A 26499-nucleotide genomic window follows, 5' to 3' on the forward strand; every position below is an offset into this window, starting at 1 on the left:
AACTTATAGCTCAAACTGGAATCGAATTTCAGTCACAAATTTATGTAGAAGTTTAAGATGTGGAGATTATGTTGAATGATTTAGTTGGCTGAGCATTGGCATGATATGAAGGGCTCGGGTGTAAAACATGGTAAGTGACAAAATGCATTCGAGATATTGAAAGTTGATGTTTCAAAAAATTCTGATTTACAAATTAAAATAAATTTCTAAATTATTTACAGCAAATATGATTCACTTGTATGTTTTGAATCATACAAGCATGATATTTCATCCGAATTATTTTTTTCGGTGGTGCTACATGCGATTTGTTTGAGGGTTGTTCAGGGAATTGTTGTAGTTACCATGCTTTCATGCAACAATATTATCAAAATGAGAGATCAGAAACTGCTTTATTCAAGCTAACTTGCGATGTCAGTTCAATAATAATATTTTGACATTAGACTTTTTATAGCAACCATAACAATTTATTCACAAAAATGAAAGCCTTTAATAATAATATTTGTATTCAATAAACAATAACTTGAGCTATTTGTTGTAAGAAGTTTTTGCTTTCCTATGTGTATGACTGAAATGAACACCATTAGAGAGTAGATTTCATCGTTTTATTATGTTAGTATTTAAAAAAATAAGTTCTGAATGCTTGTGATTAAAAATATATTTCTTGTATCTATATGGAGATCAATATTTGTAAATATTTTCAGCTTCACATATCTATTTCACACACACAGAGGCTCTATTTATTACCTCAGCATGGCAATCAGAATGCGATTCACAAGCCTCTCTTGATACAAACTGTGTTACGTAGACCACCCAAATTGCATACAATGGCAATATTAGGTTTTTGTGATTCAATTAGCAATTTATACATAAAATAGGGATGGCCTCTTTTTTTCGAAAAAATGAAAATCTAAAAATTATTTTCCCGAAAGTCAAAATTGGAAGTATGAATTTTTTTTTGAAAAACGAAAAACAATTTTTTTTTTCGGAAAACAAATTTTTTAAAAATGATTGTTTTTCCAAAAACTATTTTAAAAAAACTTTTTTTGAAAAACCGAAAAACGAAAAATTTTCGAATATCGAAAAACAATTTTTTCGAAAAGGCTATCCCTAGTTTAAATCTCTATCTCAAGATAACAATTACCGGCCCCCGTGGTGGAGTGGTCAGGAGTCCCGGCTTGAAATTCCGGCCTGGGCATGGATGTTTTTGAGTTCTTATTCATCAATTTCATCATGTCATCACTCATCTCCATCTTCGCAAATAAGCCAAAAGTGACAATTATGACCTTGTAACTTTCTGTTGTGTTTTTCTTAAACTTGACATGTTTGTCAAGAATGATTTGAAATGTATTAAGTTTTTAATAGTTTTCACTGATATTTAGCTCTTATGGATTAAAATAGTTATAATTTCGAACGAAGAAGAAGACATATGTATTTGCAATATCAACAATAAAATAATTTGCTTTCATCAAAGTCACACATATCATAAATACGAAAGTTAATTAAATTACAAATACATTATAAGGTCCACCATAAAAATATTATAACTTTTAAAATGTGCATTATAGATTTATGAAAGAAATATTTGATATGATTCAGATCAAATTACATATTCCTTAAGTGTAGTACATTTTTGATGTTGCTTGTAATGCATGGTATCTTAAAGCAGCCTTGATTGGGCATACCCAGTTAAAAATCAAACGATTTTCTATGTGACTACAGTTATTTATATCCAGTAGAAGAAAAGTATGTGCTTCTCTACTAGATCACAGTTCAAATCTAGATATGAGAGTAAAATTATTTCAAAACTGCCATTATGAGCACTGCTGCATGTAAACAATGGTATCTACTGTAGATACCACATTTTACATGAAATAGAATGTTCGTGGCCATGCCCAGTTTTTGTCGCATTTTTGATTGGCAACCTCTTCATTCTTAGTTGGTGATACATATTCTGGGTCATTATGGGAATCATATGCACTTTCTAACTCGTTCTCATCTTTGCTGTTGCATCAATACTCACGAACTATCTGAGACACGTTGCAATTCAGTAACTGCTGTTTCACCTCCATCTTTGCTACTTACCACCATACTTTACATGAAACAACTGGTAGATACCATAACTTTCAACACGTCTAGCTCTGTCATCTGTTGACGAAACGAAACACTTCGAGTACGATTCGACTCCATTTACGATGGACTACACGATGCACATTGTAACTCCAAAATGACCAAAATGTCACCATGTTTTACACCCGAGCCCTTCATATACTATGGACCAAGGTTCGATTTGGTTGAGCCACGATTTGGATTTAGTTTTACTATTTTTATGCATTCCTTTAGTATATTAAAGTTTGCGATAACTTTTAATTCCTGCACTTAATGGGTGCATACATGTGTATAAAATTAAAGCTAACGTAAGTGGGCATTTGAGAGGTTCAGAGCACTAGTAGTGTAACTCCATTTGTCATGTTAATGGAGTTACATGTATAGAACTGTGAAGTATCAACATTTCAGTGCTAGAAGTAAGTATCTCCTAAGTTTCAAATTCTTGCTTATAGAGGCACCACTATGTTTGTGCTCCAATAGCTAAACATAGTATACTACGTTATCTAAATGTGCATTTTTCTCAAAACTGTCTTGAATTAAGTTACGCCACTAAACCCCTCATTTTATAACATCACCACTCACTCTCTCACATTCTTAAACCCAAAGGTTTATAGCTGCAGCAACACAAGCCTTCCATTTATCCCTATCCTGGGCAAGATCAATCCAATCTTTTCCATCCTTACCCATTTCCTTTAGGTCCATCTCAATGTTATCCCTCCATCTTCGTCTTGGCCTTCCTGCAGGTCTCTTACCATCAGGTTTCCCAACAAGAATCCTGTAAACTCTTCTTTCCTCTCTCATTCGTGCCACATGGCCTGCCCACCTAAGTCTTCTGGGTTTAAGCATTCTAATAATATCTGGACATGAATGCATATTGTGCAGTACTAAATTATGTAACCTCTGCTCACCTGGCTCCTCATCCCTTTTAGGCCCATGTATTTTTCTAATGGATTTTACAGATTGATTCATATAGAACCAGCTTGATGAATTTGCTAACAATGCTGCAGATGAAGCACTTACAATTACTAGATAATAATCTGTGGGCCGTGCTGAGTCGAATGGTGTGCAGATGGTCCTACAGGTGGCAGCACTAATGCTGCAAAGTTCAAGGACACGTAGTGGTGCATGGATGAACGTGTTTGCAGTGCTCAGGCATCAGTCATGCAGTACACTGTTGAACAGCAAGTGTTTCTTATGTGCACGTACTGGGTGACAGGATCGATTGCTAACACACAACATGTCATGTATAAATAACATTAATCCTTTCGGGGTGAGGCCTATAGATGTCAGAAGTAACTCAAGGACGGATGACAAATATTTTGTCAAACAAATATTTTGGTAATAAAAGTTTAATAAACAGGAAAAACACACGGAATCTTTTTGGGTTTAATCTCCAAGCTTTCACCTCACATCTGCCGTCATCGCTGAGTAGACTCTGACTTCATTCCCGTGTCGCCAGGCTGATTGTTGTGGTGTCGTATTCGCCTTCATATAACTTGGGGCAATCAGCGACTAGTGGTGGTTTGCTCTGATCGATGGGTGCATTTCTGCTGACGTCTCTGCGGCCAGTTGTGATGAAAATTCTCCTTGATTTTGAGTTTTTTCTTTTTTATATTAAATTTACTATTTGTATTATCGTTTTGATACTACGTATTCACCTTTATATAACTTGGGGCAATCAGTGACTAGTGGTGGTTTGCCCAGATCGACGGGTGCTAGCGGATGGGCTTGATTTTGAGTTATTTCTTTTTTTATATATATAAAATTTACTATTTGTACTATCGTATTTGAATTTATATAACTTGGGGCGACCAGTGGCGGTTTGCCCTGATCGATGGGTGCATTTCTGATGGAGTTTCCGGTCAGTTGTGATAAACATTCTCCTTGACCTTGAGTTTTCTTCTTTTTTTAAAAAAAATACTATTACTATTATCGTTTTGATACTATGTATTCGCCATTACATAACTTGGGGCAATCAGCGACAAGTGGTGGTTTGTCCAGATCGATGAGTGCTACCGGAGCTAGCCAAACTTTGAAAAAAAAAAAAAAAAAAAAAAAAAATGAAATTCCTCTGTCTGTTGCTTCCAAAAATGGGTACACATTGACATGTTTACCTTACCGAACGAAAGCCTTGGAAGTTCTGAATAAAAAGAGCCCTCATTGGCATTTATCGTGTTACTACAACTTTTTTTAGAAAACATTTTCCAACATGTTACGTTTTGCTTAAAATGAGCCCCGTCCTTAGGGAATTTCCATGGATGACGAATATTTCGTCATCCGCCTCGAAAGGGTTAATATCTGTGGAATATTTTGTATTACATCTCGTTTTGTCGGGCTGGTTCTATAAGAATCACCCTGTGTTTTCAAATACTCTTAATTTGTGTTCCTCTTTTAATGTAATGGACCAAGTTTCATATCCATATAATACTACATGCAAAATTACTGTTTTGTATATTTTAACTTTTAGTTTCTGAGATATTATACGAAAAAATAAAGTAACAAAAGAGTAAATTTTTTATAAATGATTTTTTTGTGACACCCCTTTCATTCCTTCAACAAGAGTAAAATTTTCTTAGCGAGTGTGATTGATTAGCATGTATTTTTTTGGCAGGCCTGGGAGCTATGAAGACCCTTTCCATGTGAGGTACGATAGAGGAAATGTGTTCTATGAGGGGAAGCCATTTGATGGTAGGAAGCGGCCTATAAATCAGTTCAAGAACTCTCACATTGTTTTGGGATGTCTTGCTGTTATGTTCTTCGGTACAATGCTGCAGTACTTTACCTTGTCGTAAGTAATGATTTTTTTTTAAAAAAAGTAATTTCTTTCATGCTGTTATTAATGCTGTTAAGATTGTTTTTTCTTACCAAAAGTGGATTGCAGTTATTTTCGAGTATAATTTGTAACCTTCATAATGGCATATCAATATCTGAAAATACCGGGTCACATTTATTCACTGTTGCTTTGGAGTGAGGGGAGGTTCTGTTGTATAACATGATTTTACGCAGCGCTTGAAGTGGAAAGTGTTAGCTGGGGGGATGTTTGGTTGAGCTTGGTGTTAGCTGGGTGGACGCTCCAATAGTTTAAAATGGTCACAATGAGACAGCTGAGAGGATGCTTTCCAAAAATGTTGCTAGCTGGGGGATACCGCTCTTTGCATCCCCCCCTCACTTCGAGCACTGATTTTACGAGTACAATACGAACATGCCAAGTGTGATGGGGGAGAGTGCAAATGTCTGTGAATTAGTAACATTAAATAAAGCATGTAAGATTAGCTTCCTGACCATTTATCAAATGAATGAGTTAACTTTTGGGTTCTTTGATATGTATGGCCATTTTGCACACTTTTAGGTTTGCAAGGAAAAACCCCTAATCTATATCCCTTACCTTGATGTTAAAAAGGGAATGTAAAGCCTTTTGAGGGAGGTTAAAGAGCAAGGTTGTGAAGGGGCCTGTACAGGACATACACAACATATTGAAAATGGTAAGGATAGTCAAGAACTTCCTCAGAAGCAGTGTAAAAGTCCTGCACATCATAAAAAGGTAAAAACATTTACTAAAACACTGTGCGCATATCACAACATGGATAATGAACAGTTGGAAAGATTAAAAGTCTGTCTGTGGAAAGTAAAGTCAGCACATTCAATTTGCAAATCACTTAGAATATGAGTGCAAGAACCCTCCAGACTTACGTAAATTCGCAGTTACGTAATAACTGTACGTAGCTGTCACAAGACATTTTTTTTATTTAAAAGTGTGATTTCAGTTGGTTCTTATATTCTTTTATATATTTTTCATACTTTTATAGTTTATATCCGAGTAAATACTGCTGCATGATGTTTCATTTATAAAATAATTCTGTGTAAATACAGTAGAGCGTCGATTATCCGAAGTAATTGGGGGACATGGGTGTTCGGAAAACTGGTTTGTTCGGATAATCGAACTGTACATGTTTATTTGCCAAAAAGAATTACTGTACAGTAAATTTATTCATAAAAACAGGCATCTCTTTAAGTATGTATTACAAAGTAACGTACAAAGGCAACTTTAGTAGGAATATATAGTATGTGGTACAGTTTATTAAACAAAAATATGTACATATTACATATGCATTTTGCATGAACAATACACACAGTACACAAAATTAACGTTTAAAAAAATCCTTTATTTTGGTCTGTCTAAGCAAGCCTACACGCTTACGAGCAGCTAAGTCACGTACTTTTTTCATTACAGATATCTGAAAGTGAGCGAGTACACAGTTCGGTTAAGCGGTCGTTCGGTTGACCGACGTTCGGATAATCGACGCTCTACTGTAATAGGGATGGGTCGATATGAAATTTTGGCCGATACCGATAAAGTACCGATATAAAATTTACCGATACCGATAACCGATATTCTACCGATGCGATATAAAATTAGAAATGGTCCTTGAAGAACCTGAAATGTTAATTGATCTACTTAATAAATGTGTGTTTCGTGGTGACTCCAGTGCAAAAGAGTTGAATATTTAGACATTTACTTTTTTAGAAAGAAGGGCATGGAGTTTATCCATAAAAATTACAACAAAATTGCAGAATTTTGCACTAAATTATCAGATATTTATCGATATATCGGATCGGTAAAATAATCGGTCCCATCCCTAGTAAATAATATACATATAATAATAAATATTGCAGTTTCTCACGAAGTTACACTTAGTCAATTTACAAATTTGACTTACGTAAAATTCAAGTTACATAAAGGTGTACGGAATGCATTACTTACATTACTTGAGGAGGTGGGGGTGTTACTGTATTACATACAACACGACACATTGGAGGGTCCAGCCCTTGCAGTTGTATATTGTGATAGTCACACACTTTCGACTTGTGTCTTTGGCTATGTCGTTCGTGTGTGCTAGCAGACTTGACCTTTGGCTATGTTTTGTGCACTCACATGTTAGAGATGGGGTTCCTGAATGCTCTTAATGTCTTTGATTGATTGATTTGCTTTATTTTACTTCGCTTTTGTGCCACTTTTGGCTAATTTGCGAAGATGGGGATGAGTGATGATATGATGAAATTGACGAATGTACAGTCCTAAACATCCACGCCCAGGCCGGGATTTGTACTCGGGACCGCTGGCATCGTAGCACGATGTATTGACCACTCTGCCACTGGGGCCGGCATAATGTATTTGAAAATGTCAGCATTGGAGGAAGGGTAACAAATGAGTATGCTTGCTTGTTTGGAAAGTTAGAACATAACATTGTGTGTGTGTACGTGTTCTAATATTGTACAAATACTATTTTCTTAATAATAAACTGGGTAAGTACTGAGCCTTTCAGAATATTTAGTTTGATGTTTTATGTAAACGAATTCAATAGTAACACCAAATTGGAAAAGCAATATTTACTTCTTCTGTCACTTTTACATTTTCAGAACTAATTTTAAAATTTTCTGTCATTCTCCACAATTTCCTACCTTGCCTCTGTAATAAATTCTGATGCTCATATTTTGAAATGCGTTGTTTAAGTGTTGAAAATTTCTTGGAAACATCATTACTTCATTCCATAAAGGCAAAAACAAGGACTTCAGGAAGAAAAAGTGTGCAGAATTTAAGATTTCTCTACACATGAACACATGCATATGTTGGGAATTGTCAGTTCTGAAATATTAGTGAAATAATGTTATTATATCAGCACTGCCATTTATAAAAATAAATGATTTTGTCAAAATCTTTCCAAAATTTGTTTCATGATATGCTTCTGTTAAAAACCACACATCAATTCTGAGGCCCTCATGGTGGAATCAGAATCTGGGACCAGTTTTTATATTTACATCTCGAGATGTAGAACAGAAATCTACATTTCCTTATGATTTGGTACACACAGGAGATTTACTGTGTAGAAATTTCAATGAAAACTTCAGACTGAACCAGGACTCGAACCTAGTTCATGGGCACACTGTGCCATTTCACTTACAACTGACTTACCGATTAATCCCAGTTTTTTCCTGATTTTCACTATCGCTGTCATCAATACCAGAGCTGACATGGTAACTCAGTTGGTAAAGCAATTGCACGGTATGCGAGAGACCCGCATTCAAGTCCTGGTCGAGCCTGCATTTTTTGCTGAAATTTCTGCACAGATATACATGTTGTTCAAACTCCTCAGTAACAGTAAACATTTCCATATTTTGTTGACCTTTTGAACTGTGCACGCTGCATTATTTGAACTTGTGGAACAATAACGAAATAATTGTTTTGTCAGAACTTCCACTCTCAAGTTGGTAAAGTCATCAACTTTGTGACCACAATAACTGGCATAAATTTAGAGTTGAGCTGAACCCAGGGCTCGAAATGAGAATTTTTCTGAAACGGAGCACTTTACTTTCATTGATGTCTGTTTTTGTATCCTATTATGAAAGTGACGAGACGGAATGGGAAGGTTCAAGATATTCACGAACTGGAATGCCACTCTGGTTTACTTCGACCCCTGGCTGAACGATACCAATGCCAATATTTGTACTCATTCTGCCGATGCATGAAAATTGAGTCATTCCATGCCAAATCAACACAGATATGTGCAATTTCCAACCTGACCATCTCCGATTTTCATGAAATTTGGGGAGTTGAAACTATGAATGGAACTTAGTAACTATGAACATTTTTAGTTTCGTGCATCGTGTAATTGTTAAATTATTCAAGGTCAAAGTTTTCATAAATTGCCCTTTTTGAGCCCGCTTAGCTATACTAAATATGCTGTAACTCCGCCCCTATTTTGCCTAGGAAGCTCAAATAAAGCTTATTGTACAGGGAATTAAACAAGCTTTCCAGTGATATATAACAAGCCTACCTTTGGATAAAAATATAATTTTGTCACGTGACCTTGACCTTGATTAGCTCAAAACATGTCATCACCAAAAATCGTGAAAAAAATATATTAGGTCTCTCATACCATACTCTAAAACATATCAAAAAATCATTCTGGGACTGCGATGGGATCAGAAGATACAAAATAATATGTGTAACTTAAAAGCCCCATTATATGAACTATGACGAGTCAAATGTCCCTTAACACTCCCTACTAAATGTAAAGGAGTTATCCTGGGTATAATTGGTCATGAAAGAAATAGGTTAGGCACAGGGAGATCCCTAGCTGTGTGTGTCAAGCGCAGATCAGGCATATTGTTGACTGCCATATTAAATTCAACCCAAAAATTTCAAAGGAAAGGGGGTGACGTGATATATATATGAAATCAGGCTAGAATTTTACGAGAAATGAAGTGACGAAGCCTTTTCGAGGTGTTAAAAACAAAGCATTGGAATGCTTCTAACGTGTTAGGAACTCATTGAGATCACGGTGACATCTTGGGAGAGAAAGAAGTATACGCACCATTGCATATGATTTTAATCAGCGACATTCACCAAATAGTTGAATAGTGAAGAATATTGGGAAAAGTCTTCTTCTTCTTATAAGGCGCTACAGCTCTTTATGGGCTTTGGCCTGCTCAATTACATCCTTCCATTCTTCTCTACTCAACACACATTTCTTCTAGTTCTATGTCTTCAGTTTTCTTATGTCATTTCTGACATCATCTATCCATCTGGTTTTGGGCCTTCCTTGTGATCTTGTAGCAATAGGTCTCCAATTGTAAATTTGTTTCACAATTCTTTCTTCGGGCATTCTTTCAATATGACCCAACCAGCTCAATCTTTGTGTTTTGATAAATCTTCTTATATTCTTACTCTTTATTAATGTTTCAAGCTCTTCGTTTGTTTTTATTCGCCATATATTATTAGATTGTCTCGTTGGGCCATATATTTTCCTTAGTATCTTTCTTTCAAATATCATTAGTTTTCGAATTATATCTTCTTTCAGCACCCAGGTTTCACAGCCATATGTAACCACAGGTCTTATTATGGATTTATACAGCTTTAATTTTATTTTTCTGGAAACTAGTTTGGATTGGAATATCCTCTTATTCGCATAAAATGCTCTGTTTCCAGCTGCAATCCTTTCTTTAATTTCTTCTTCGATTTCATTGTTTCCATTTACTATTGACCCGAGATATTTAAATGACTGTACCTGCTCTATGTGCATTGTATCTATATCCTCTTTTTGTTGTTGGATTTTTCTTCTTGTACATCTCATATACTTTTTTTTTTTTCGTTCACTATTAGTCCATATTTCATTGCCTGTTGCTTTAGTTTCACTAGTGAGTCCACCATTGATTGCTTAGTTCTTGTAGTAATTACTATATCGTCTGCATATGCACAGATCTGTCTTAATCTTGTTGAAATGTTTCCTCTGATTTCCAACTTCTGAATTATTTCATCCATGACTATGCTAAATAAAGTTGCTGATAATGGGTCTCCTTGTTTTACTCCTCTATTTATTGCAAATTTCTGACTAAAATCATTGTTTCCTTTTACTACTGCTGTAGTGTTTTGTAATGTCAGCTTTATTAATCTTATTAGTTTGTTTATGACATTAATTTTCTTTAGACATGTAGGAATTATATTTCTATTTACTGAGTCAAATGCTTTCATAAAATCGATAAATATGTTATGCAATTCAATATTATATTCATAACATTTTTCATATATTTGTCGCAGTATGAATATATTATCAACTGTAGATCTATTTGGTCTAAATCCCATTTGATATTCACCCAATTTGTTTTCTGTAATTTCAGAGATTCTATTTTGTAGAAGAATTGCAAAGATTTTGTATGCGACATTCAGAAGCGTAATTGGTCTGTAGTTATTACACTGCAACCTGTCTCCTTTTTTAAAGATTGGGCAAATGATACCATGTAGCCATTCTTGTGGCATTTCCTCTTTATTCCATATGTTGAGTATCAAGTTATAAATTTTATTCCTTATCATATATCCTCCGTGTCTTATCAGTTCTGCTGTGATATTATCTGAACCAGGTGACTTATTCATTTTTAAGGATTTTATGATTTTATTTACCTCCTCATATGTTGGTATTGGAATTTCAGTATCATTTTCCAATTTTTCGGGTATTTCATCTTCATACGGTACGTGTTCCCAATTTAATAATTCCTGAAAGTACTCTTTCCAACGGAGTAATACTTTTTCTTTCTCAGATATTATTTCTCCAGATGCATCTTTACCTAATGAAGTTGCATGAGTGTAGTTCCCTACATGAGATGTCACAGCCTTAAAAAAATTTCTTGAATCCTTTCTTCTATGGTATTCCTCAATCTCTTTGATTCTATCATTTATCCATTCTTTTTTTCTTCTTTCTGCATACATTGTTGGCAATTCTCCTTTTATTCTCATATTCTTCACAATTTGCCCTTGTGTGTCTCTGTAAACATCTTTGTCGTGCAGCATTTTTCTGATTTATTACCATTTTACATTCATTATCCCACCATTCATTCCTTGGTTTACCATCTTGCTTTTGTATTACTTCAGTTGCTGTTTTCAGAATAGCTTCTTTGAGTTGTTTCCAATCTTCATTTATATCTTGGGTATCAATAATGTTTTCCAAATTTTGACTCATTTTTTTCCTATATTGTTTCAGGATTTCTTTACTATGCATATTGCTTTTATTCCATTTTATCTGTTGTCTTGGAATACTTTTTCGTACAGGTATTAATTTCTGTTTGATTACTGCCTTGACCAAAAAATGATCCGAATCACAATTCAGACCCCTCATTGTTTTTACATCCTGCACCATTTCCTTTTTATGTTCGTTTACTAAAACATGGTCAATTTGGTTGGTAGTTTTCCCATCTGGGGACACCCAGGTACCTTTATGTATCTTTTTATGTTCATACTGTGTACTCATTACAGTCATATTATTTGCAATAGCATAGTTACATACTAATTCTCCATTATTATTGGTTATCTCATGCAATGTATGTTTACCTGTTACTTCTTTAAATGCATCTTTTCCTATTTTTGCATTTAAATCTCCCAACAGGACTATCAGGTCATGTCTCGGGGTTTTATCTTGCACTACTTGCAGTTCTTCATAAAACTTATCTTTAATGTCATCATCTTTCTCTTCTGTTGGAGCATACACGTTTATAAATGTCACATTACAGAACCTTCCCTTCACTCTAAGTTTAGATATTCTTTCACTACACGGTTCAAATCCTAGTACATGTTTTACCATTTCTCTCTTTACTAGGAATCCAGTTCCATGCTGACCCGTAGTTTCTTTACAACTATAATACACAGAGTATTTATCTTTCTGGATTTCTCCTTGTCCTTTCCATCTTACTTCGTGTAATGCGACTATCTGCAACTTTGTTGCTAAGACTTGGTCAGCTATTTCTTGCATTTTTCCAGGTTTTAGCATAGTCATGATATTCCATGTTCCTACACAGATTATATCTTTCTTATTCCTTTTCATATGCCTAGGTCGTCTTCCATTAATCCATCCGGCTTTCTGTAATTGAGCTTTTTTAGCGGAAGGTTATTTTTATGAGACCAGGGTGCTGGCCTAGTGCTCAACCCCCATTTCTTTGGAGGACCAGGATTTTCTGTTAGGGTTTACTCCCTTAGCTCATAACATCCAGTTTAGGCGCTGGATACTCGCCTTCACCCTCCTCCGTCTGCTACAGCATCGGCCCGCCGAAGCGGGCCGTATGATCTTTTTTGCTGCATTGCCCAGGGGGTCACGGGGCTAACAGCCTTCGGGGACGTGGAGGTAGGATTTGTTGGTAGTATTGGTAGTTGTTATACCCAATGGCGTTCCTCAGTATTTACAGAGTGCTCATATCAGCATCTGAACACTCCCTGAGACCATACCAACCTTTGACCCCCATTGGGAAAAGTATCTCAAACAATTACGTGACACTTTCTTTGGAATGAAAAATACTTCAGTGACGAGGCTAATTTTTATGTTCACGGTGAAGTTAATAAAAATAATATGCAATACCTGTGATTTGCCCAGCCGAATGGTTGTTGCTGGTAAGCTAATGATGTGGTATAGTGTGTGGAGAACTGGAATGGTTGGTCCATATTCAACAACGGAACCTTAAATGGTGAGGGCTTCTTGGATTTGTTAAGTGAACAGGTTTTTCATCCTTGCTTATGGGATATGGCACTTTTCCAGAGTTTTGAAGCAGGACAGAGTGTGACATTGTGGCAATTTCTTCATGGTAAAGTTCTAGGTAGATTGATGGGCAAACAGGGATCTATTAAAAGGCCTGCACATTCCCCATTTATAACATCTTAGGAGGACTTTTACTTTCAGAAACATTTGAAGAGAATGGTGCATGCCCTAAAAGTCCATGATATTGACCATCTGAGAGAAGGCATAGTTGCTGCTTGCTATGTTGTTGCACCTGCTACATTGCTAAATGTTCTATGTGAGTGTGAGAGACGTCAACGAGTGTGCTCACAAGAACATTGACAACATTATAATGTGCATCTATCGTAAGTGAAAGATATGCGTATAACTTTTTGCTGGCTAAAGATACGTTGGAAAAACCTTAGTCACTTCATTTCTCGTGAAATTCTAGCCTGATTTGATATATCTCATCACCCCCTTTCCTTTGAAATTTTTGCGTTGAATTTAATATGGCGGTCAATAATATGCCGGACCTGCGCTTGACACACACGGTTAGGGATCTCCCTGTACCTAACCTATTTCTTTCATGACCAATTATACCCAGGATAACTCCTTTACATTTTGTAGGGAGTGTTAAGGGACATTTGACTCGTCATAGTTCATATAATGGGGCTTTCATCAGTCACATAGTTACACATATTATTTTGTATCTTCTGATCCCATTGCAGTCCCAGAATGATTTTTTGATATGTTTTAGAGTATGGTATGAGGGACCAAATACTTTTTTTCCCACGATTTTTGGTGATGACATGTTTTGAGCTATTCAAGGTCATATGACAAAATTATATTTTAATCCAAGAGTAGGCTTGTTATATATCACTGGAAAGCTTGTTCAATTCCCTGTACAATAAGCTTTATTTGAGCTTCCTAGGCGAATTAGGGACGGAGTTACAGCAGATTTAGTATAGCTAAGCGGGCTCAAAAAGGGCAATTTTTGATAACTTTGACCTTGAATAATTTAACAATTACAAGATGCACGAAACTAAAAATGTTCATAGTTACTAAGTTCCATTCATAGTTTCAACTCCCAAAATTTAATGAAAACCGGAGATGGTCAGGTTGTGGGGTGTGTTGATTTCATATGGAATGACTCAATTGTAACAGTTCAAAGTAGTTAAGAAGAATTATAGATTTTAGTACAATGGAATCCCAAATTTATGTTCCCAGATTTTACATTTTCCCGCAATGTACATTCAATCTTGATGGTCCCAATGTATCAAAATGTTATTAAATTTTCCTCAATTGACATTTTCTTGCATTTTAAGTTTTTCTGGTCCCTGAAAGAACTTTAAAAACGTAAAATAGAGGTTTTGCTTCCATAAGTTTTCCATTGGTACTGTGTACGGCTGTTGATTTAGCCCTTAGACACCAGGGTTGATTTCCCCAGTTTAGGCCTTAACGATGGGAGCGTTTTCAAGCAGGAAATTTGAAATTCAAACAGTATTTGAATAATACTTTTTATCTTTGAAACTACAAATGCTAGAGTTACAAATGAAACCTCATTTTGTTCAGTAAAGATTAGGCTATAACCCTATGGTCCAAAAACCCAAATTTCCCTTCAACTAAAAGAAGAAGAAGAACAAAGTAAAATAAAAATTATGAAATTTTAATTTTATTGGGCCCCCATGTAGGCAACGCCAGGACATGAGGGTTCAAAACCGTACACCTTTTAAAATGCCAAATGAAAAACCCTTGTTACATATCCTATACCATGTTATGGAATATCGGGCATGTAGTATGGAATTGTCTCTACCAATGCAATCTGTTGCTTTTGAAACACTGATGACGTTGACAGTGCCTAGTTTTTCCCAGCGTAAATTACCAGGATGTAATGGTAATATTGTCTTGCACCCTGACCGTGTGGTAAAAGGTGCCATGCATTGGTCTCCAGCTACGGGACACATGCAGGTCCGAGTGTGTCTTCTGGGGGATGCTAACAACTTTTCTTTTGAGATTTTGGCCTATGTATGGGACCAGTGGCCACTCGTCGTTGTGCGGAAATTGGGAAGCTACGAACGAGTAGCGTAATCCGGTCACGGAAACTTACGATGACGACGGGGGGTTTGTCGTGCTGACCACACATCACTCCATAACTGGTTCGATGATCTCCCACCCTCCTGAGGTGGAAGTGGTAGGCCAGGGTCCTCAATGGGCTGTTGCGCTATGGGTTGTTGTTAATGGTAATCAAGGGGTTCCAGGTTCCATACCTGATGGAGGTACATTGCACAGTAGTGGTTCTGATCCTGCTTTAAACTATAGGTCCAGTCTTGGTTAGTCTATCTCTGCATAAAGTAGTTGAAAATTTACCTTATTCTTTGGTGCACAAAGAATATGTAATTCAAAGATATATCGGAAAAAAAAAAACATTTCTCATTAGCTTAGCAGATAGATAATGGCATGGCATGCCAGAGACCCAGATTCAAGTCCTGACCGAACTTGCATTTTTCGCCGAAATTTCTATGTAGCCAAAAGTGGCAGAGAAAGGTGACAAAATAAGAAAATTTAAAAATAATGACATCTTTAGATAACAGCAGTTATTGAAATGCTTACTTGTACATTTTTAGCTTCCTATTTTCATATATGGAAATACTATATAAGTAATCAGAAATGATATTAATTTTCATTTATTTGCATTAAACAATTGCCAGGGGTGCTGCGCCAGTTGCATTGCCAACCATCAATATTCCTCAAAATACAGAACATACAAATTCTGAACAGAAAACAATTGGAAAACAAGGCCAGCATAGGAGAACCAAGAAACGCTTCAAGAGTTCAAAACAAAAACCGGTCCAGTACAGAGTATTGGGAGAAAAAGAAATCATATCCACAAGAAAATCTCTGCCGAGTCCAAAACAAACTCAAAGTGAGATGATCAAATTCATGAAAGAAATGGAAGGTATGCAAGCAACTGTAAAAGTCCTGCCTGGTTCAAATTTAAGACAGGAGAGCAAGAATATAGACGAAACGGAGTGTGCACAATCAACCACACAGTCTTTTGATCAAGTCCAAAAAAGATACAGAGACAAACAAGATAAACCCAAAAGTGGTAGACATGGTAAGATTCAGTAGATAGTAGCTAAGTATATTTTCATATACAGGGTGTACTAGAAGTCATAGCACAAACTTAAACTGAAAATTACACGATAGTAGAAGCAAAAATGTATCTGTAAACATGGGGTCGCAAATGAGCTGTTTCCAAGATAATTACGAATGTATGGTTACGATCCATCACTGACTTGATTGTTTGTACACATCATATGCTTTTCATGTGTGAGGTGCCATAGGCCTACTCAGTAACAAATAAGAGAATTGAAACGTTCACCTCACTAGACATTACTGTTGCTTTTATTACCAAAGACTATTGTACTGTACAGTATGTTACATGTGTGGCAGTGCTCAGTTTTAAACATTGAAAGGACAAAAGCGTAAAACTGGAGAATTTTTTTATACTCATGCTGTAGAAGTTTCATTTATGGTTTCTGATTACTCGTTTAATACTGATACTTTTTAAAATATTTTTCTTTAATGTTTTATTTATTTTTATACAGGGTGGCCCAAAAAAGGTAACTGAACGTAAGGTAATGGTTCTATGTTTAGGTTACATTTTTTGGGCCACCCTGTACTAGGCAACCTCGAATGCCTCGGAATGTGTAACGAGACAAGCGTATGATGTGTACAAGCAATCAAGTCCATGGCAAATCATAACCATACATTCACAATTATCTCGCAAACGATGTGTACAAGCAGTCATGTCCGTGGTGAATCATAACCATACATTCACAATTATCTGAGACTTTTTGCTTCTACTATCGTGTACTTTTCACCTTTTCAGTTTGCGAAATCACTTCAGGTACACTATGCACAGTACTGTTTGTGAAAATTGCAATGCCACAGGCTGTTGCGCCACCAGGGAGGGGTTCTAATAAAAACTACACCATATAAACTAGAGTTTTGCTTTAAAATATTCATAATTCACGTACGATAATTATTTAATCACAAAATCCATTTCTCCCTGCAAATCTCTTGCAAAAACAATGAAAATTGCACATTTTGCATAATTTTCAGAACTTTAGACTTGGCAAATGTGTTGCCTGGAATTTTTGCGGACCCTGCAATATTCCCAAACTGAAAAAGTATTGGCAGGTATCATTCATTAAATTTGAACTAATGATGATAAATAGATCCTGGATGTTTCGCAAAATGCATTTTTTTTCCTGCTGCATTTATTGATAAAGTTTTTCCAAATATACATTTCCTATTGCAATTTTGGAGTTTTTAAAATAAGATTTCTACATAGGTCTAACCCATTTTTCTTTAAAAAAACATCCAAGCCTCCGTGGTGCTACAATGCCAGGGGTCCCGGGTAAGAATCCTAACCAAATCTTTCAAAAACGTTGTTAGCATTTATTTTTATCTGGTTTATTATATCAATAATTTTCACCTTATTTAAGTAACATTGGACTTACCCATCTTTCAACAATGCTGAAGGAGAAAAGTGTGAGAAGAGAGTGATTCATACGCCTTTGGGTTAACTTTTTCTTGCAAACCTGAATATCAGCTGCTGTATATTATGCTCACAAACTTGAAAAAAATTCGGTGAGGTGATTGACACTCTACCAGAAAATGAACCTCCTTCAATTCATGAAGTGAAATTAAACACTGCTTTGTTCAGAAATGAAGGATAAACTTTCAATTTTATCGGCGCATTATGGTGTGTTGCCAGAGACACATGCAAAGCTGATAATTGATTGATTGAATACCAAATTTTGGATGCGTCAGGCTATTTTGCACCCGTCACATTATACGGAGTCCAGGTCTTTACCGTAATTAAAATACAACTAGTACAACACAACTGTAATGTCACAGGACTAAAATATTCTTACCTGGGTTTAAATCTGAGGCTGTAAAGGGGCACTCAGCACACTTAACAGTTGGGCTGAAAAGTTCGTAGGCTAACATAGTAAAAAATATTTTTTTGACAAAATTCGATTTTATTATTCAATATAGTTGCCTTCGAGGGCGATACAACGATTATAGCGGTCATACAATTTTTCGATGCCATTTTTATAGTACGATTTCTCTTTAGCCTCAAAATAGGCCTCAGTTTCGGCGATTACCTCTTCATCAGTGCTAAATTTCTTTCCAGCGAGCATTCTTTTAAGGTCTGCAAACAGGAAAAAGTCACTGGGGGCCAGATCTGGAGAATATGGTGGATGGGGAAGCAATTTTATTACGGTTGAATATCGCTAAACATTGCTCCGAATCATCAAAACGTTATTGCTTTTGATCGATTGTGAGCACGCGCAGCACCCATTTTGCACACAGCTTTCGCATGTTCAAATATCCATGCACAATATGTCCAACACGTGCCTTTGATATTTTTAAAGTCTCAGCTATCTCGATCAACTTCACTTTACGATCATTTAAAATTATTTTGTGGACTTTTTTGATGTTTTCGTCGGTAACAGCCTCTTTGGGGCGTCCACTGCGTGCATCGTCTTCGATGCTCATTTCGCCTCGTTTAAATTTAGCAAACCACTTCTCAACGGTTGATTTTCCTGGTGCAGAGTCCGAATAATGTTTATCAAGCCAAGCCTTGGCTTCAACAGTATTTTTTTTCGCCAAAAAGCAATGCTTTATTAACACACGAAATTTATTTTTTCTCCATTTTTTCACAATAACAAAAGCTGCTTCACTCACAATGCTATATCTCACGAACTAATTATCCGGCAGCTGTGAAATTTATACACGTATCTTTTGAAGGTTAGTACTAAGTGAAAATCACATGGATTTAATTCTAGTAACGCCATCTATGAGTCAGCCTACGAACTTTTCAGCCCAACTGTTAAAGACAAAACACAGGACAACACACACAAAGCCCTACAAAGGATTATACTGGCCTTAGGTCCAAATGCCAGAGCCTTTTTAGTCTGCAGGGTGTACTACGTGGAAGTGAAGTTGACATTTGGGTGTATTCCGTCGAAGAGTCATCCATAAAGCTGAAAAAAAGTGTGAAACTCTTATCCATGAAACTATCATCGATGAAAGTCTTCGAGGAATGTGTTCAGCAGCTGATGGAAGTGCCAGAAAAAAAAAAGGGGCTAGCTTTTGCAGAAAAGTAATGAGTGCAAATGTGGACTTGGAAAAGTTGAGACCAATTTTAGATGTTAAGAATTGTAGCTTTCTATATTCTCCTTTTCTCTATTCCCTGATGGTCAGAGCAACGTATCCGCTCGAAACGTTGGAAGCCAACATCGACTTAATCTCGCTGGTAACCTGAGAACACTTGGTCGAATTTGAGATATTGTTAAAGGCGGAAATTTTTTTCTTGATATGAATCCAGCTACAAATAGCTTGTTTCATGAATGCTCGAATTAATCCTGTCAAAGAAGAGAGAAACAGTCTTTCTGACAGACATCTATGAAACCAACCCAGGTATGCTCGTGACATGCCACTTTTTCATTTAATTTTGCCTATTTCCTTACTTTTGTGCCTATTTTCCACCTTTTGAGTGCCTATTTAAACCAAAATAAATGCCTGAACTTCAAGGCTCTACTGATAAAGTTGGTATCTACAGATACCAGTACATCGGCATCATTATTGGATCAGTTGCAGTTTTGTGGTCAAACATTTATGAAGTGGCACATCCATGATTACAGCTATGGACAGTACTCGAAGTGGAAAATGTTAGGATGTTTTCTTGAGATTTGGCGCCAGCTGGGGGATGATTGATTGATTAATTTGGTGTTTTAAGTCCACTTTATGCACAGTAAGGTAATCGGGAGTGGACCTACAGTTTCTAGTGGGATCCGAACCACTATGTGCCTCCACTGGGTATCGAACCCAGGACCCCTTGATTGCAAGGCGATGATGCTACCACTGTGCCATCGGGGAGGCCCTGTATTGGGGGTAGCTGGTGCAGGGTCCTCTTTTCCCCAAGCATGTCCACTTTTTAGATTATGAAGAGGGCCTGTAGACGGATCTTCTTTTTAGATAAAAATGTGCTGGTTTTCTACAAATCCTTAAAAAGTATGTTAAAATTAAGCCTAACAAATTGCAAAATTTTCACTAGCTGTCAAGCTAGTTTGAGTACAAATAGGAGCATTGTCAAAATTTATATTCAGGTGCTGTTGATATGAGAAACCTGCAGAAACTATCTCTCCATAGAAATTTCAGTGAAAAATGCAGGCTCAACCAGAACTGGAACCTGGGTCTCTGGCATACCATTCATTACTCTACCAGCTGAGCTAGGGAGGTAGGCCTGGTTTAGCTTGATTTTTCGCTCTTGCTATTTTATTTGCCTGGAATTTTCTGTGTGTGCTGAACAGTAATGTAAACATAGGCGTTGCCAGAAATTTTTTCAGGGGGGCTGTCAGGCAAATCATAAAAGTTGAATGGTAGAAAAATAATAAGTATTATTACCACGGTTATAAATGTTATTATACAATAATAAATATTATAAACTAACAAAAATAAATTTTATTCAAAATAATAATAATTATTATTATTATTATGTAAATGGGGAGACTCGATGCACCAAATAAGTGAATACCAGCACAACTATTTTGTAATTTCCATTATTTATTTTGCATTTTATGTAGTTAGTACAGATTTAAAAATCACGAACACGTTCTCCCTGTGCTTAATCAGCACAAAATTCTCAACATGGCAAGACGGAGAGAATTGCACATGACCTGCATTACTTGCAATGTTATAAATAAAAACATCCCGGACTATCTGAGTGTAAAGCTTAAAGCCAGGAGTGAAACGCACTCTTACTCCACCAGAAGCGCCGCTAATCTCCATATACCTCGCTGCAGAACTTCTGTTTCGCAATCTTCATTCAGTTATATGGCACCTAAAATCTGGAATGCACTCCCGAGGGAAATAAAACACCAGAACTACAAACACTTTTGTAGGGCAGTATATGATTCACTGATTGATGATCAGAAGCAAAGTAAGACCACATATGATTAAAAACTGTTTCCTGTGAGTTATTGAAAGAAACTGGACAGAAACTAAGTAATAATACATGTATATTATTATCTTTTCATTTATTGGCACACACGCACTGTATATATTTTGTAATATATTTTCTTTTTGTGATTTTCTTTGTGTAGTAGTAGTTTTTTTTATAGTTTCTTTTATGTTATTTTACTTATGTAGTGTCTTATAATCTTCATGTATAATAATGTACCTAGGTACTTTGCTACATTTTTCTTTGTCAGGTTAGGTGGTAGATCAGCATTTGCTGAACCTCGCCCAAGAATAAAGACCATTGAATTGAATTGAAAAAAAAAATGCATTTTGGTATTAACTTTTGCATGTCTCGTTCAAGAAAAGGCTTTAAATTTTAGAGGGATTTTTTTTTTTCATAAACTTTGTTGTGTGACTTCTCACCTTCAACTGCAATTACATGTATTAGAATTTTGAAAACTGTGGAACCATTTGTCCTTTGGATGAAATGGTAGAATATAATCTTGTTCCTGTATTTTTCACTCAATGTTTTCGATCCGATGCATTTTTACTTTGATTATTCTGTTCGAATAATAACTAAATGAACTTTATTTCTGTTGTTAAAAATAAGAGTAACAAAATTTCGGCTTTCTTGTATCTTTAAATGAACGACGTCAATTTCCAGGGGTGTCCACCGACCCATTCACCCCCCCTCCCCTTTCCCGATGCCCATGAATATAAACTATGTCTCAGATTTGAACTCGTATCTACATTCATTTGAACGTGGTTCCTTGTAGAGTCTAGTACATTTAGCATGCTTTATTGTAGTCTTTTTATAGTTACATCCGAAAGTTGTGATAAAAAGCAGGGTTTACCACAACAATTCAATTTTTCTGGCAATTTCGATATTTTTCATAAAAATTTCCCTTTTCACCAAAAAATGGACCTTGGTTTTCCTATATGAAGGAAAATTTTCTTTCGTGTATAAACATTGCATCTGCCAAGTGTGGCACAGAAACAGAAAGGAACAAGCAGTTGTCTCCAGCCAATGCTGTTTCCAGTGGAACTGAGCACGTAGGGTGCATGTTTTTAAATAGCAACTGCTCACTTTTTCTTCAGCTCCCTCACCCTCCTTGCATACAATCAGGGAGGAGACCTGGTCATCAGAAGGGTGTGATGGAGAACGATCAGTGATGTACATACCAGTATCCAAGTTCTTGAAATAATTTACTTACACTTGGATTTACAAGCTTGTTTTAATAGTTTGCATGATACAGGGTGTTTTACTCACTTATAAAAATCAAACTATTGGTCATAATGTAATGAAATTTGCTATGGGCATACCTTGGTGAATGAGAAGCATGGTGGCTTCATTGGAGACGGTGCCACAGTTCTAGTCCTTGCGTGTGCATGTGTGTGGGCAATTCTGCCATTAAATGCCAATTCTACAGATGTGTGCTTTCAGTCTGAGTTCTTGGCTCTGCTGTTGTGATGCACCTGATAGTGGTTCGTGTTTGTTCAGGTTCATCTTCTGACAGTTTTGGGTGCACATGCAACAATGTTCAATTTACAGTTTCTTCACCAATATTGAATGGATAGACTTTGCAGGCAGTTTCCAAACCCCAAACTGCAATAATTTGTCGCTGACACTCCTTTATGAACAATAAACACACGCTATCCACTGAGTACAGACTTATACTGCACTGGTACTGTACTGTAATCACAAACTTTCAAATGAACCCCAACAAACAGAAACCTTTATCATGTGCATCACACCAGCAGGATCAAGAACTCAGACTGAAAGCACACGTTCGTACGATTGGCATTTAATGGCAGAATCGCCCAAACGCACGTACAGGCCCACACATGGACTAGAGAGACTGTGGCGCCATCTCCAATGATGTCACCATGCTTCTCATACACCAAGGCATGTCTGTTGCAAATTTCATTACATTATGACCAATAGTTTGATTTTTATAAGTGAAAATCAGGGGCCAAGAACGAGTGGAACACCCTGTATATAATGAACGATTTTCCGTATATTAAAGCTAAATGAATAAAAAAAAAATATGAATGTAGAAATGTAAAATGATGTTTAATGTATTTATGCCGAAAATTAAAAAAGAACGTCCTCTTTTTTGATTTCACGAAATACGGTAAACCGGAGCGGGGGGCGACACTTTGCCTAATTTTTCATAGCAGGAGATACCATGCCCCTGCATCTCCCTCCATTTTGAGCACTGACTATAGATTTGAACTGAAACGGTAGCATGCTATTTTACATATGTACCGATGTTCTTTTAATGATACACCCCATTGATTAAGCCTTCTGTAATCACAGGCACTCGTTAGCATTCTCAAGGAGAAGATTGGATGAGCAGAGTCAGGAATATGCCCGAGTACATGCCTCACTGCAAGCAGAAGCCTTGAAAAATGGGAATGAATTACAGTTGAAGAAACTTCAGCAACGTCTTCGTCATAATGAAAAATCAGAAGAGTGACTGTAAGAAATTAATAGCTTGTATAAAGTGTACAGTAACTTATATTTCAAATTATGGTTGTTGCAAACACCGATATTTTTATTAAATAGTACCAGTTGTTTAATTTTCTTTCATTTAAAGTTCAACGTCTTCTTATACCCAGTGGTATTGGAAAAATTTATGTTCCATATATAGTAATTGATTTTTGATCATAGTCTTTAGCTCCTGTGTGTTGAAACTGGAGTCTGAAAATTATGTGTTTTTATATTCTTATCGAGATGCATGCATGCATATCCAGAGCAAAACTAGAAGATACGTTTCCATGGTAATGTTATAAACAGGAAAAATATTTCTATGTACTACAAGAGAGTTAGAGTAACTGCAGTTGGTAGGGCATGTGACTGCTACATGGGAGACCCGGGTTCAATTCCCAGGGTGGGTGATCTAAGTTTGGAATTTTTCCATCCTTGTCCAGGCATAATGTGCCTCTGGGGCTCACCCAGCCTCAGATCAATGACTACCTGGGGAAGAACTCTGTGGGTAATTGTGGCCAGAGCATGGTGCTGATCACATCACCTCCAGAATGTCCGAGATCGAGAATGTGTGGGTGTGTGGGGCCCTACCACCACATCCCCTTAATGTGCCTTCATGGCATGGTGCTATATGTGCTTTATTTTTTGTTACCAAAACAATGGATTACTAAACTTTCTTTTAAGTGCTGAAACATGTATATCCTTCTGTTGTCCCTAAAGACAGATTTGTATTGACTGAAGCCTCAGTATTGTATGAAGTAATGCAAGTATATTTAAAATATGCAATGGATTTCACTGCTAAAGAAAAAATAAATATGCTGATCAAGGCAGTAATTTATTTTATTAAAAACATAAACTAGACGTAACCTTTCAACCTTCTAACAAGGTCTTCTTCAGACTCTGTATCAAGTAAAAAAGTAACAAGATACAAAAACAGGGCATTATATACACACACACAAAACATTACTCCCTCCAGACTATTAGAAAGTTGTTCTGGAACTTTCTAGCAGGTGGCTTTCACTTGTCAACTGTACTTTCACCTAAAAGGCTAAACATATTTACTGTGCGTTCATTTCGATCTTCAGCCGAGAGATCGGGAGAAGCGTGGTGGGCGGCGCTCACGGAGATGCCAACATTTGAGGCCTGTAATGCCCACTTATTTTTATGGACATATGCAGACAGTTATATAAATATTGCAAAACGAGCACTAACCTGTGTTATAACATGCAAAAGTTCTGTAATTCATCATACAAATAAATATGCTTTAGAAACGATGTTAAGAGCCACAGATAATAAAACATTTTAATCTTAGTTTTGACCAGTAACGTCCTGCTTAAGTTTATATCCTTGAAAGAGTTTTGTGTCGATGGGGATCGTTTGGAGGTTTCGAATGTGCAACACTGTATGAAGATTACGCTGCGGACGAAACCGTTAAAAGTCAATAGTGTTCGTGAGCTTCCTTGCAATCCGAAATCTCCGAGTTCGAATTTTTTGTTCCTTCGCGACTAGATGAAGACAGAGCTGTGAATATAGTGGTGAGCAGATGTAATCCAAGAGCGTGTTAATTTCATACTGTGCGCAAGAGTGTTATTGTTGGTTACTTGCCGTTACTTGTTTGTGTTATTGCAGTGTGCATGTGTGTTGTGTCAATGAGACGATTGGAATGCCAGCTGCATGGTTCACATTATGAGGGGAATTGATAAGTTCTCAGCCCGACCCAGAAGGACTTTACCTACAGGCACAAAGTTTCAGGCTATTCAACGTATTCTCCCCGAAGGTCTACACACTTGGCACTTTGTTGCTCTAACCCCTCCAAAAAAAAAAAAAAGCTTTCTCCTGGTCTGCAAAAAACTGTTCGGCAGCTGCTATAACCTCGCTATCACTTCTAAATTTCAGTTGTTATCAAATAATGAGAGACAATATGGGTATTTTCAACAAGATTCGGCCACAGCCCATACCGGTGTTGATTCTTTGGGCGCTATTAGGCAGGTGTCTGATGAAAGAATAATTTCTAGAGGTTTATGACCTTCACGTTCGCCAGATCTTACCGTATGTGATTATTATTTGTGGGGAACCTTAAAAAATAGAGTCTACCGAAATAACCCTCAAAGCATCGACGAACTAAAAAACAATATAAGGGCAGACAGAACTTGGAAGAATTACGGAAGAAGAACTTTTGCGTGTGTATCAAAATTTCATCAAACGATGCCAGGAATGTGTGAATGTAGGTGGACATAACTTTGAACAACTCTTATAACACAGGTTAGTGCTTGTTTTGCAAAATTTATATAACTGTCTGCATATGTTCATAAAAATAAGCGGGCATTGCAGGCCGTAAATGTCGGCATCTCCGTCAGCGCCGCCCGCCACGCTTTTCCCGATCTCTCGGCTGAAGATCGAAATGAACTCACGGTACTTCCATATAGAATGTGGTTGGGCTTTATATCTCACACTCTTTTTCCTTCATTTTCTTCCTTCTCCTCTCCTCTTTCTCTCTTGTCCTTTCCACTCTTTCTAACACCTTCTTCCATTCTTTGTTTAACTTCAGTCCCCCATTCCAGTTCATTGTGTCTTCTTCACCTTTCTTCTCTATTTCCTTGGCTTCCTTCCATTTTCTCACTAGCATTCTCTTCTCCCTTCCTATCTGCTTAGCCTCATCCTACTCTGTCATGTCCTGTTTCTCTCATGTGTTTAAATATCGCATTTCTCTCTCTCTTAAGTCGTACATCATCCCTATGTTATTTCAACCTATCTTTCAGTCTCTTTTTCGTTTCTCCTATGTACACACACTGATGAAGACCTTGCTAGAAGGTTGAAACGTTACGTTTAGTT

At 36.7% G+C, this 26499-nt stretch overlaps 1 protein-coding gene across 3 annotated transcripts in view; it reads left to right on the forward strand.

Moving 5' to 3' along the window:
* Positions 1 to 23759, forward strand: part of LOC145980620 (dnaJ-like protein 60) — a 38725-nt gene extending 14966 nt beyond the window's left edge. The window contains exons 4-6 of one of the 3 annotated variants that reach the window (XM_083113656.1): positions 4718 to 4894; positions 15848 to 16264; positions 23497 to 23759. In XM_083113656.1, the coding sequence (XP_082969782.1) occupies positions 4718 to 4894; positions 15848 to 16264; positions 23497 to 23656 (754 nt within the window). In that variant the 3' untranslated portion in view covers positions 23657 to 23759. The remainder of the gene's footprint in view (positions 1 to 4717; positions 4895 to 15847; positions 16265 to 23496) is intronic. The other 2 variants (XM_083113657.1, XM_083113658.1) reach the window with 2 other exon arrangements.
* The last annotated feature ends 2740 nt before the right edge of the window (positions 23760 to 26499 follow it).

This window comes from Lepisma saccharinum, chromosome 28 (assembly GCF_977018435.1).
Source record: "Lepisma saccharinum chromosome 28, izLepSacc3.1, whole genome shotgun sequence".
In the NCBI taxonomy this organism is placed as follows: domain Eukaryota; kingdom Metazoa; phylum Arthropoda; class Insecta; order Zygentoma; family Lepismatidae; genus Lepisma; species Lepisma saccharinum.